At 33.0% G+C, this 13012-nt stretch overlaps 1 protein-coding gene across 1 annotated transcript; it reads right to left on the bottom strand.

Moving 5' to 3' along the window:
* Window positions 1–6562: 6562 nt before the first annotated feature.
* LOC148285734 (uncharacterized) lies at window positions 6563–10780 on the bottom strand. The gene is made up of 3 exons (XM_088229683.1): window positions 10541–10780; window positions 8603–8911; window positions 6563–8352 (listed from the first exon to the last, which is right to left on the bottom strand). The coding sequence occupies exons 2-3, from the start codon at window positions 8856–8858 to the stop codon at window positions 6674–6676; spliced, it is 1935 nt and encodes a 644-aa protein (XP_088085809.1). The 5' UTR covers window positions 8859–8911; window positions 10541–10780; the 3' UTR covers window positions 6563–6673.
* Between the last annotated feature and the right edge of the window lie 2232 nt (window positions 10781–13012).

The following is a 13012-nucleotide window of genomic DNA, read 5'->3' as shown; positions in this document are numbered from 1 at the left end:
AAGAAAAGGTAATATAGAAGTCTAGGCATCTACAGGGCTTATGACCTGTCATTTCCTGGTTTAACTGGCCCCTTTACACACTGTGTAACATTCACCGTTCTGCCCATATCTGAACATCTATATTCCTTCAATTCTTTCATCTGTTGATGTTTGTGAAGTTAAAGAGCTGAAACCTTTATTTATGCAGGTGAGATCCATCTAATTGAATTATTTCACCTACATACTAGGCAACGCCTGAAAATGTTATTTTCTCAATTTCTGTACTTCTTCATGGACCAGGTAATTTATCAACAATATTTGGAGTTTGTCCAAATTTTTGTACACAAGGACTGGCTTCAACTCCCTGGGGAGCTGTTTATATTAACATATTACAACAGAGATAAAGAACATTTAAGAAAAGGTAATATAGAAGACTAGGCTTATGATGAATCTCACCTGCATAAATAAAGGTTTCAGCTCTTTAACTTCACAAACATCAACAGATGAAAGAATTGAAGGAATATAGATGTCCAAATATAGGCAGAATGGTGAATGTTACACAGTGTGTAAAGTGGCCACTTAAACCAGCCATTGACAGGTCATAAGCCCTGTAGATGCCTAGACTTCTATATTACCTTCTCTTAAATGTTCTTCATGTCTGTTGTAATATGTTAATATAAACAGCTCCCCAGGGAGTTGAATCCAGTTCTTGTCTGCAAACATTTGGACAAACTCAAAATATTGTTGATTAATTATATGTTTCGACTGAATATTTTGATAATATAATACATACAATGGAATAAGTACAGTAGTAAAAATAGAAATAACCTAGGGTATTATTCTGAACGCTTTTGCGAGCATAGAGAACGCTGTTTTTGCGCGTATGTCGGTAAATGCGCGCTACAAAACGGTTCTCTGCGCTGCCGACAATTTTTTTTGTAAACCCACGAATAGGCCATGCCTTTGTGGGATTTGTTGTTTTCTATTCTTACTGTTAATATGTATTTCATATCTGTGTCACTATTTATTTTTTTTATACTCTGTTTTACCTCTTATGTATATTTTCAAAAAATCACAAAAAATAATAAAAACAAATAAATAAAACCACACATCTATTATTTTTCAATCCTATTGAAAAATGTCAACATTAAATAACTCACGGAAAATGGCACTAAATACGTACACCGATATTTTGAAATAATCAGGCTTTTAAATATTACAATAATTTTATAACGGGGTTTCGTATTTAAAGTCATTTTCTTGTAATTTTTTTGTTGACGTTCGAACCTATTCCGGTTTTGACGTTTGGAGCTGTCCTTGAATTACCAAAGTTTTTTTTATTAATTTAAAACTAATGAGTTTATTGGGTAGGTTCTTCTTACTTTTTAGAATATTGTAGCAAGTGTGCAAAGAGATAAGGGATAGAAGTAGAGAAAATAAATTCCCATATTGGAATTTTCGATCTTATTCTTATACTATGGTCCTGACAGAGGCATGTAACAAAAGGGTAAGCGCTGTATAAAAGTAGTTTAAAATTTCCTGTTAAGTTTATATTCGCTATGACGCGCGATGGAATAATCTCCTCCATTGTCTTGTCCTTGTGTGAAGTCTACTCTGCATTTGGGATTATTGATTATTCTGGTTTGGACATTTGAAGTTGTCCTTGAAGTTCCGTTGGTTTTCTTTTCGATTTAAGGCAGTTGAGTTTACGTGATTTTCTGGGTAAGTTTATTTATATTATTTATTAAAGAACGAAAAGTACAGCAAATGTGCTAAGATTTAGAAACAGGGAAAAGGGCGTAAGTTAAGCCCGTGAGCAGTTTAAACTTTTTTGAAATAATTTGATTGACTGAAAGTTGTCAGCAAAAGTGACGACATAACTTTGTAGTAAAGTCTAAGGAGTGATTTAAATTGTCACACGAAAAATCATTCGTATCTGGCATGTTAACTTTTTTTATATACAATGCTTGACTTATAAATCAATATAAATATATAAAATCAGCTGTAAAACTCAAAAAGAACTTAAATAAACCTAATTATTTACGACGTTTTTACAAGGTTACATCATTTTGGAAAAACATTAGAGATGGACATACTGATCGAGTAGAAAATAATTCATTAGATGTTGTTCATGAAAAAAGTATAAATGTCTTATATTTTGGTGAATAATTGTCTTAAACACACTACAATAGGCTTGTTTTTGCGTTTTTATATCAATTTTCGGAAACAGAGTTTCATGTTTGCATGAAAAAACTGATAAAATCAATTTGATCGGTACATGATCAGTGATCAGTAATTTCCCATCACTAGTGACATTAGTTTGGCAGCCATCATTTTAATCAAGCTATATTTTAAGGACTATAATTATTAATGATTCTTTCGAATGAAAGTAGTCGAATGCATGTAATTACTAGATTCATAAGAATGAAAGTCCGAATGCAGTAATTCATTCGAATTAATTAGTAATTGGACTAAAGAAATGAATTCGTAACTGTGCCATAGGAATGAATTAGTCATTTCCAAACTAATGAATTCACTACTACTACTACTACTACCATCACGCCATTTCACCGTAGGGGTAGGCAGAGAGAATGGACCGCCACACACGTCTATCCTGGCAAACATTCCTAGCTTCTTCCACATTCATACATCTTGTCATACATGCCCTTCGGTTTTGTCTGCTTTTGACATGACCAGACTTGAGATTTTGGTTTATCTGATCATGCCACGTCTTCCTCGGTCGTCCTCGTCTCACGTTGCCGTTTATTTTCGCCATGTACACTTGTTTTACCATTCTTTCGTCGTCCAATCGTCTACGTGACTAAACCATCTCAGGGACCCTTTCTTAATCTTATCAATTAGACTTGTCTCAGATTAACACTCTCGCCTGATTTCATCATTCGTAACCCTGTCATACATTGATTTCCCACACATTCGTCTAAGAGATCGCTAGATCCTCTAGTCACCGTTACGACTGCTGTCCTAGGAAACCCTGAAAGAGTGGTTTTCTAGGAAAACGGTGTTATCAACACCACCAACACCGTTTTCCTGGGAAATCACTTTCTAGTCACCGTTACGACGGCTGTCTACCGCATCGCCGTTCACTACGGTCGTTAAGATACGGGCACCGCTGTCCTAGGAAACCCTAGCTTAACACAACGTAACCCACGTCTTCCTCGGTCGTCCTCGTCTCACGTTGCCGTTTATTTTCGCTATATATACTTGTTTTACCATTTTTTTATCATCCATTCGTTCTCCGTGACCAAACCATCTCAGAGACCCTTATTTCTTAATCTAATCAATTATACTTGACTCAGATTTACACTCTCGCCTGATTTCATCATTCGTAACCCTGTCATACATTGATTTCCCACACATTAGTCTAAGAGATCGCATTTCAACCGCGTTCACTCGGCTTTCATCCTTCCTCTGCCTGTTCCATGTTTCACTTCCATACATAAGTGTTGGGACTAAAACTCCGTTGTGCACTGCCAGTTTAGCTTCGATTGACATATTTTTATTCGAAATTACTTTGCTTTGTGCTCCGTTCATTTTGTTGCCCGCATTCACTCTTCTTTCAACATCTTTTTCTACTCTTCCATCCCTTAAAAACATGCTTCGCAGATACACAAATTCTTCTACTTGCTCGAGACATTCGTTGTTTACATTTATTATGCAGTCAGTAACCTCACTTCCCCTTTCAAATACCATCACTTTTGACTTACTTTCGTTTATCGCCAATTTGCTCTCCCGGCATACATCATACATTCTAGAGACTATTTGCTGCAAATCATCCTTGCTGCTTGCTAACAGAACTGCATCATACAACAAGCAGTTTACTGAAAAATTATCCATTTTTGCTCCAATACCCATACATTCTATCTCTTTTCGAATGCAAATAGACCAATAGGCGTGCGTAATATTGAACTATTGCAAATGGACCAATGGACGAGGTTAACAATTGTTTATTTGTCTGCTGCTAGCTTATTTGTGTACTTAATAATAATAAAATTGATACCAAATCCATCCGATCTAAAATATCAACACAGTAACAGCTGATTGTAGTTTTACATGCGCGACCTAAAGTATATACTCTAAGGACCTAAATAATAAATATGAAACAAAAATATTTTAGTTTTCATCCTTTCAGATAAATATTAGGTTATGTCAAGCAATGATAACCACAGACTATAATTATACCTATGTAAATATTCTAAATACCATAAAGTAAGGATCGTGGTTTACATTATTATTATTGCCATAGTTAAAAAAAAAAAAACTGACGTACCTAATGTTTGGATAATTTATATAGCGCCATTTTTGTGAAAATCACCTCGTAGGTTTATAATTCGTTGCTCTGCGGGTGGTATTTTTTAATTTTCAAACCATGTCTCCATTTTCCCATTTGTTTGTTTGAAAATCAGTATTAACTTGTTTTTTTAAAAAAACATTTTTTTTAATTACTTTTTTATTAGGGCTACATACAATAAACACACCACTTTTTTTATATTCACGTCCCGGCTTTTTAGAAATAAAATCTGTATTAGAACGTGACTTCTGTTTTTCATATAATATTATTAGTTTAAGTAAAATAAAAATTCAAAACATTTGAAAATATTCTATAATGTAACCAACTCTAAGTTTTCATACAATGTAGGTATCGTTTTCTTATTACTGTTTTGTTATTTCTTTTAATAAAATTCTACAAATGTAAACAAAAAAATTGCAAAAGAATAATTATAACAATATATATATTTAACATTGCAATTTATCATCGCAATAAAGTAGGAATTTAAATATTGAGATTTTTCCATTGTTAATATTTTTGTAAATGTGTATTTTTTTAAATTAATATAAGACCAGTCAATATTTACTCCACTCTGCTGGCCGTTATTATTATTGTTAAGTTTGCTCGATAAAGCTAGGGTTTTCTAGGACAGCGGTGCCCGTATTTTAACTGCCGTAGTGAACGGTGATGCGGTAGACAGCCGTCGTAACGTCGACTAGAGAGTGGTTTCCTAGAAAAACGGTGTTAAATAGTGTTGATAACACCGTTTTCCTAGGAAACCACACTCAAGTCACCGTTACGACGGTTATCCACCGCATCACCGTTCACTACGGCCGTTAAAATACGGGCACCGCTGTCCTAGGAAACCCTAGCTTAACCTTCACATTCTGTTCTTGTTTTATATTATAAAGCCTTAATTAAACTTGGATATTAAAAGAAAAAGTTTTTCTATTTTTTTTGTATTTTATTTTATTTATTAAAAAGAAAACAACAGCCATTACAATAAAAAATAAATATTTACAAATAAACCAAAACTATAGGGCAATTACAGTTTTCTATACATTACTAAATGCAATACAATATTTGAGTTTGTCCAAATGTTCGTAGACAAAATACTGGATTTCACCCCCTCGGGAGTCATTAAGATTAACAAATTACAACAGGGATGGAGAATACCTTAAATAAAGGATATGGAAGTCTAGGCATTTACAGGGCTTATGACCTGTCATTGGCCAACGAAACCAACTGGTCCAAGAAGAAGTTTAAAAATTGAAAAATTGTTTTCAGGCGTTGTCTAGTATGTGAAATAATTCAGTCAGATGAATCTCTTCACAACAATAAAGGTCTCGGCTCTTTGACTTCACTAAAATCAACAAATGGAAGAATTGAAGAAATATGGATGTTTAAACATAGGCAAAATGCTGAATGTTACACAGTGTGTAAATTGGCCACTTAAACCAGCCAATGACAGGTCATAAGCCCTGTAAATGCTAAGACTTCCATATTCCCTTATTTAAATTTAAGGTATTCTCCATCCCTGTTGTAATTTGTTAAACTAAATACAATGTCAAAAAAAGCGTACCTAATTAAAAAGTTAATCACTACATACATTTTTTTAGAGAAAATCAACATAATTGTAAAAAAGCGGGCAAAAGACTGCTTGAAGTTTATATGTTTGTAATTTAAAGATGTTTTATTTACTAATTAACAGAATACGAATCATGTAATTCTAAACAAAAATCAAATTTAAAATAAGACATTTTGAAATGTGTATTTTTAAAATGGGTGGGTCCAACGGGGCTCAGACGCCAATAACGTTTTTTTTAAAACTACGACGCCAGTGAAGAGTTGAAGTATCACTCGTCTTTTATATATATAATAAATTATAATGAACTTCCATCAAGTATTTTCATTTACAAACTTAAATATATTATATAAATATAAAATAGAAATGGTCTTAAATAAAGAAACTACAAATGTGAATAAGATAAGCCTAACAAAAAAGCTAATCGTATCACGGATTGAAACTGTAAGATAAAATGATACAAAGTATGAAAAATGAAAGAATCTTATTGATTATAAAAAAACATGTTTTGTTTATTGTAAAACATATTTGAAAGTATTCACTCTGGACATGAAAACAGTTTATCACCAGTACATATGAGATAAAATGTGTTGTGTCTAATGACTTTCTAAAGTAAAAATACATGATTATTTACATTTTTAACATGAAAATGTCTTCTTACCAATATGAGTTAGAATGTGTTCTTTCAATTGACTTTTACGACAACACATATACTTACACTCTGAACATGAAAAGGTTTTCTCACCAGTATGAGTAAGAATGTGTTGTTAAAATTAACTTTTAAGAAAAAAAGAATATTTACACACTGAACGTGAAAAAGGTTACTCACCAGTGTGAGTAAGAATGTGTCTTTTCAAATCACTTGTACGATAACTTAAATATTTACACTCTGAACATGAAAAGGGTTTCTCACCAGTATGAGTTAGAACGTGACGTTTCAAATGACTTTTTTTAATAAATGAATGATTACACGCCGAACAAGAAAACGGTTTCTTACCAGAATGAGTTAGAATGTGTTCTTTCAATCGACTTTTACGACAACACGAATATTTACACTCTGAACAAGAGAAGGGTTTCTCCCCAGTATGAATTAGAACGTGTCGTTTTAAATTACTTCTTTTAATAAATGAATGATGACATGTTGAACAAGAAAATGGTTTCTTACCAGAATGAGTTAAAATGTGTTCTTTTAAACGACTTTTTTGAATACATGAATATTTACACTTTGAGCACGTAAGGGGTTTTTTAACACCATGAGTGAACACGTGTTTTATTAAATCGCTTTTATAAATACTTGAATATTTACACTCTGAACATGAAAACGGTTTCTCACCAGTATGAATTAGAACGTGTCGTTCCAAACTTCTTATTTGAATACATGAATATTTACACATTGAGCATGTAAAGGGTTTCTTAATACCATGAGTGAAGACGTGTTTAATTAAATCACTTTTAGAAATACTTGAATATTCACACTCTGAACACGAAAAGGGTTTCTCACCAGCATGAATTAGAATGTGTCGTTTTAAACTTCTTTTTTGAATACATGAATATTTACACATTGAGCATGTAAAGGGTTTCTTAACACCATGAGTGAAGACGTGTTTAATTAAATCACTTTTATAAATACTTGAATATTTACACTCTGAACATGAAAACAGTTTCTCACCAGTATGAGTAAGAATGTGGCGTTTCAAATTACTTTTACGGTAACATGAATATTTACACTTTGAGCATGAAAACGGTTTCTCACCAGTATGAGTTAGATTGTGTTGTTTCAATTGACTTTTGAGAAAACATGAAAATTTACACATTGAACATGAAAATGTTTTTTCACCAGTGTGAATTAGAATGTGTCGTTTTAAATTACTTTTTTTAATAAATGAATGTTTACATATTGAACATAAAAATGGTTTTTTACCAGTATGAATTTGGATGTGTTGTTTCAATTGACTTTCACGATAGCCCGAATATTTACACTCTGAACATGAAAAGGATTTCTCACCAGTATGAATTATAATGTGTCTTTTCAAATCACTTTTACGATAGCACGAATATTTACACTCTGAACATGAAAATGGTTTCTCACCAGTATGGATTAGAGTGTGTTGTTTTAATTGACTTTTGAGAAAACATGAATATTTACACACCGAACATGAAAAGGTTTTCTCACCAGTATGAGTTAGAATGTGTTGTTTCAATTGACTTTTACGATAGCACGAATATTTACACTCTGAACATGAAAATGGTTTCTTACCAGAATGAGTTAGAATGTGTTGTTTCAATTGACTTTTACAATAAGACGAGTATTTACACTCTGAACATGAAAAAGGTTTCTCACCAGTATGAGTGAGCATTTGGGTTCTCAATTTACCCTTATTTATACATTGTGAAGAAGAGTGTGATTGATCTACAGTTATGGGTACGTCATACGAAACAGGCGAAGAACATGTGTCTCTATCTCCGGGATATTTAGGTTGACTTCCGCTTCTCCTTGGACCTAAAAATAAAAACAATATATTTCAACTGACTTTGTTGTTTACGCGGTTTTGACTACTGAAGACGGTAAGACTAAAATCAGAAACATAGATAATTTGGAATTGGTCCGTAGGCAACAAATGATTGCAAAACGTTATAGGCAGGTTATTCCCCATTCAACAGCATTACTATTTATTCATTTGATACAAAAATGAAATAAACCGATTATTGCAAGGAATACATAAATATTTGTGGAAAGTATTGATAATCACCTTCAGTCGAGGATTTTAAGCATTCCGGTTTTATATCAGGAATATAAAGGTCGATTTCAGTAAAGCTCGGTATATCACTGTCTATTTTATACTCTTGTTTAGTGCTGGTCCCTGGTTCAGCCTTCACGGCAGCAAAATCCGGCCCCTGGCTTCTGTGGGAACAAAGCGGCCCTTCCTCAGTATGGAGAATATCTCCTTGTACATTGCCAGTCCCGGGTTCTGCCTTAACAGATACTGGAAGGAATTCCATATTCATGTGCCTATCCGAATATGGAAACAAATTTAGTCTTCAACCTGAAGATCAAACTCCTGCAAAAAATAATTATACAATGTTTCGGTGTGTCAAATTAAATGTTTAAGTGACAACTTAAACCGTCTAATGGCAGATCAACGAGATCTTTTAACATAAGTTCATGTTATAAATCTATCACAGATATCCACCGTAATCCAGCATTAATTTCTCCGGTTCATAGATTTTAAATTGCATTTATCGCGAGAAAATATAAACTTCTTCTCTTACATACAATTTATTGACTTAAAACTGGTGATGGAAGAATAATATCTGATTTGTTTTTTTTGTATAAAGTTGTTAATAATCTTTTCGATGTTCCTGATTTAGTTAAATGTATCTATTTTCATGTGCCCAATAGGCCAATGAGGCATCATATTTACTTAAGTTATATTAATATATCTAAGCCGAATTCGCACATTAATTCTCTGTTCCCGAGAATTCACTCTCTCGGGAACAAATAAACTGATGACCAAAAAACAGATAAATTTGTAGAATTAGGTAGTTGGGGGTTGATTGGAGTTACTACCCCAGTGGAGATTGACAGAGAAGACACGAGCTTGCTGTTTGGTGTTTATTTATTACATGGCGAATAAATAATCAATTATGTCGGACGAGTGTTACGTCGATGATGGGTTGAAGAAACTGCACTTGAACGACATGCTGGAGCTGAGCAAACTGCACTGATCTCGTTGGGCTGACTAACTGAACGGGCTGACTGACGTTGGCTGCGTCCTGTGGTCTCTTTAAATACGACGTTCCTTTGCAGTACATTTCTTCATGGTAGGGATGATGTGAATATGTTGCAGAACAATGCTCCCGGTTTAACGTGCAATACTATGAGAGTTGCATAATACGAATGTATTGGATTCGATAGAAAATTATAACATTGCATCGTCGGTCATTAGTCTACTTCAGCTGAACTAATTTAACACGCGTGTGTCATCGACTATAGACTGGACCCTACATATTTGCTAAAATTTTAAACCAAATTATTGAAAAAAAATATTGAATAGTATTCTAGTCTTTTGACTTGTTTTTTTATGTATATATTTTTTAATTACATTTGTATATTTAAACATTGTTGATAACCTCTGTATATGTAAAAGCCTTTTGGGCGTTAATAAATACATAAAATATAACCTCTTTAATTTTGTATTTACTATAATACTATTTATCATTAAACCACCTGTTTTACATACAATTAGTAGTTGTGGCGTTGGTTTTGTCAATGCGTTTAATGCTCTACTATTGTATTTATTAAACTTATTCAAATATCAGGAAATATAGATCAGAATATTGATTTAAAGCATTTGCCAAACGCATATTTCGGCATCATGCGTTTTTGTTAAATAGCAGTGGAATATAAATATTGATTCTAGTTTTTCTTATTGCTGAATAAAATACAACAATATTACATGAAGACGATAAAATAATATCATAAACTTATCTATAAATCTCTTAACTCCTGTTACGTTCTACTGGCGGTTGGTTCTTGACTTTTAATTTGGCCCAGTAATCATACAGGTAGAAAGATCATAGTCTATTAGAAATGTTTGGGAATTCATTTTCATGTCACTAACTCTACGCATTTTTCGGTACTTTTCGTTCTTTTTCACAGCTTTAATAAATACTATGAATAAACTTACCCAGAAAATCACGTAAACTCAACTGCCTTAAATCGAAAAAAATGCCAACGGTACTTCAAGGGTGACTTTAAATGTCAAAACCAGAATAATTTAAAATGTAGAGTAAAGTTTACACAAGGACAAGACAATGGTGGAGATCATTTCATCGCGCGTCATAGCGAATATAAAATTAAAAGGAAATTTCAAGCTACTTTATACAGCGCTTTCCCTACGTCACATGCCTTTGTCAGGACACGGAATGGCGTCAATGGCCATCTTGCGGATAATGTTGCCAGCCTAAAGGTATTTCATCATGGAAAGATTTTTTATTTTATTTTATTCTGAAACATCGAGTACCTACGATGGCAAGTTTTATAGTGTAGAAAAATTAGACTTTACTCTAATGAACTAGTGAAGTTTCTACATTATCGGTTATATATGCTAAGGTTATCAATTTAAAATTTAAAAGTACTTTAAAAAATAAATCAAAATAAAAAAATAAAAATACAGGGTGTTCACTAAACCCTGTCACATCCGAAACCACGATGATCAGTATGAGCAAGAAGACATATTGGAACATTTAAATAATTTAATATAACGAATAAAATTTTCAAAAATAAAATATTTAAAATATCAAATGGTTGCTTACTTCTGCAGGGGTGAAACGAGGAGGGGGAGGGGGGAGTCTGATGTCTGATACGCCGCGCTCCCCTCGCTCCCCTCGCCCGCCTCAGTCCGAGCACTGAGAAACTTGGCTTGTGATCGACTAATATATTACGTTTCCGTAGTTTATCCACACTATTCAATTAAAATATTGACAATTGGAATTTTAACCAATAAATTAATAGCAGATATTGAGAAAAATTTATAAAACAAAATATGAAAATCGAGATATCTTAATGTTTGATGTGCCCTTTCCAAAATTATATGCACGTCAGATATCGTTCTAAAACGCCTTCACTGACACGTCTTAATGCTAAAACATAATTTTATCCATATTATTTCATCGAAACATTATCAACGTCACAATGCGTTCCGGTCAACAAAAAAAAAATCATTGTTCTGTCACTGTTAATTTATACTCCACATCTATTTCATAATTTCACTCATAACTTACACGCTTATTTAATAATTCCTTATTAATATGCTTTATTATGATTTCGATAATTATACACTTGACACGGATCTACTAGGACTGGCCATGATAAAATTATTCGTTCATATCAAAACTGTAACGGTTGTTACTCTGTAAGCTTTCTACTTAATGTGCAAAACATACAGTAGGTAATTTATTATTAAACTTGAAATGTTAAAACTGAAAGAATAAAGATCTAGGATATAATATTGCTTCCGCTTTGAAACGATTATTATTAGTAAGCAAACAGGACCTGCGACTTATTAGCAAATAGTCGCGGTCGCACCGGGTAGATGAAGGAACCCCCGCTTTAGAGATGGGATCAATAAATACATCGATATTTTTTTCAATACTATATACATAACAAGATGCGCTTTCGTTTGTCAAATCAATAGTTTCTTGTCCAGGGGAATTTAATAGGCGTTTATTTAAAAGGCAGCACCTGTGTTGATATAATACAAATTATTTTATTTTTTATATTTTTTATTTACTCAACAAAAAACGGAAACCAATGTTAAAACTACTCAAATATTTCAAAGAAAATATTTTCATCAATTACACGTAAACACTAATAAAATGCTCATTCGAATAAATTGAAAAATGTAATTTATTGAAATTTACTGAAATAAAATTGCGGTAAAATGAGTTAATTTGTACAAAAACGTATATTTTATCGTAATTTAATCATCATTTCATGTTCGCTCCCTAGTTGAAGCATTTGGTCTCCACAAAGAGCGTCCAAGTATCTCTGTCAGCTACAAGCTCCTGTGCGTCCTCCCAAGTCAGGTTTTCGTCCCGTAGTTCTGACATTAACCGTTCATATATATGAACCCATGACCTCGAGAATGATAGGTGAACGCACCAACTACTACAGAACGAGGCAAACTTATCTCCATCCGATTTCCTTATTCAAGATAGTAAAAATAATATTTAATCTTATACAATGTGATAATAAAAACAATACAACAAAGGAACACTTTCTGGTTCTATTTCATACACAAAACCGTATTTTTCATCCGCCTTTTCTGGTGAAAATGAATGTGGGAAAGGATTTTAAAAAATGTTGCATTTATCTATTGATCCCAATCTCCTAACTAATATTTCATTTTGGTTGTTTTTAATTTTACCTCACGGATTTTTTGTGGATTGAATGGGCAACCCTAGCCATTGGCCGGTTTAACCATTGAAGTACCTATATAAGTTTAAAAGGGTACTTTAAACATTGTAAATTCATCATTTGTGTTTGTGTCTCTCGGTGTTCACAGCTACATTTCTCCAGATTTATTTATATAGATACCGCGAAAAATAGGTACGAAAAAAATCGTCCAATTTTGCCCTGGATGGATATTTTGCCCAAA

The sequence above is a fragment of the Micrasema longulum genome, unplaced genomic scaffold (genome assembly GCF_059751315.1).
Source record: "Micrasema longulum isolate JH-2025_06_02 unplaced genomic scaffold, ASM5975131v1 h1tg000008l, whole genome shotgun sequence".
In the NCBI taxonomy this organism is placed as follows: domain Eukaryota; kingdom Metazoa; phylum Arthropoda; class Insecta; order Trichoptera; family Brachycentridae; genus Micrasema; species Micrasema longulum.
This window is presented reverse-complemented; position numbering and strand designations above follow the sequence as displayed.

Bases quoted from the DNA above. Each gene is read 5' to 3' on its own strand.
- LOC148285734 (XM_088229683.1), bottom strand. From the start codon at position 8,858: ATGAATATGGAATTCCTTCCAGTATCTGTTAAGGCAGAACCCGGGACT. The intron at 8,353-8,602 runs GTGATTATCAAT...TTTTATTTTTAG, and splicing joins CTTAAAATCCTCGACTGAAG to GTCCAAGGAGAAGCGGAAGT.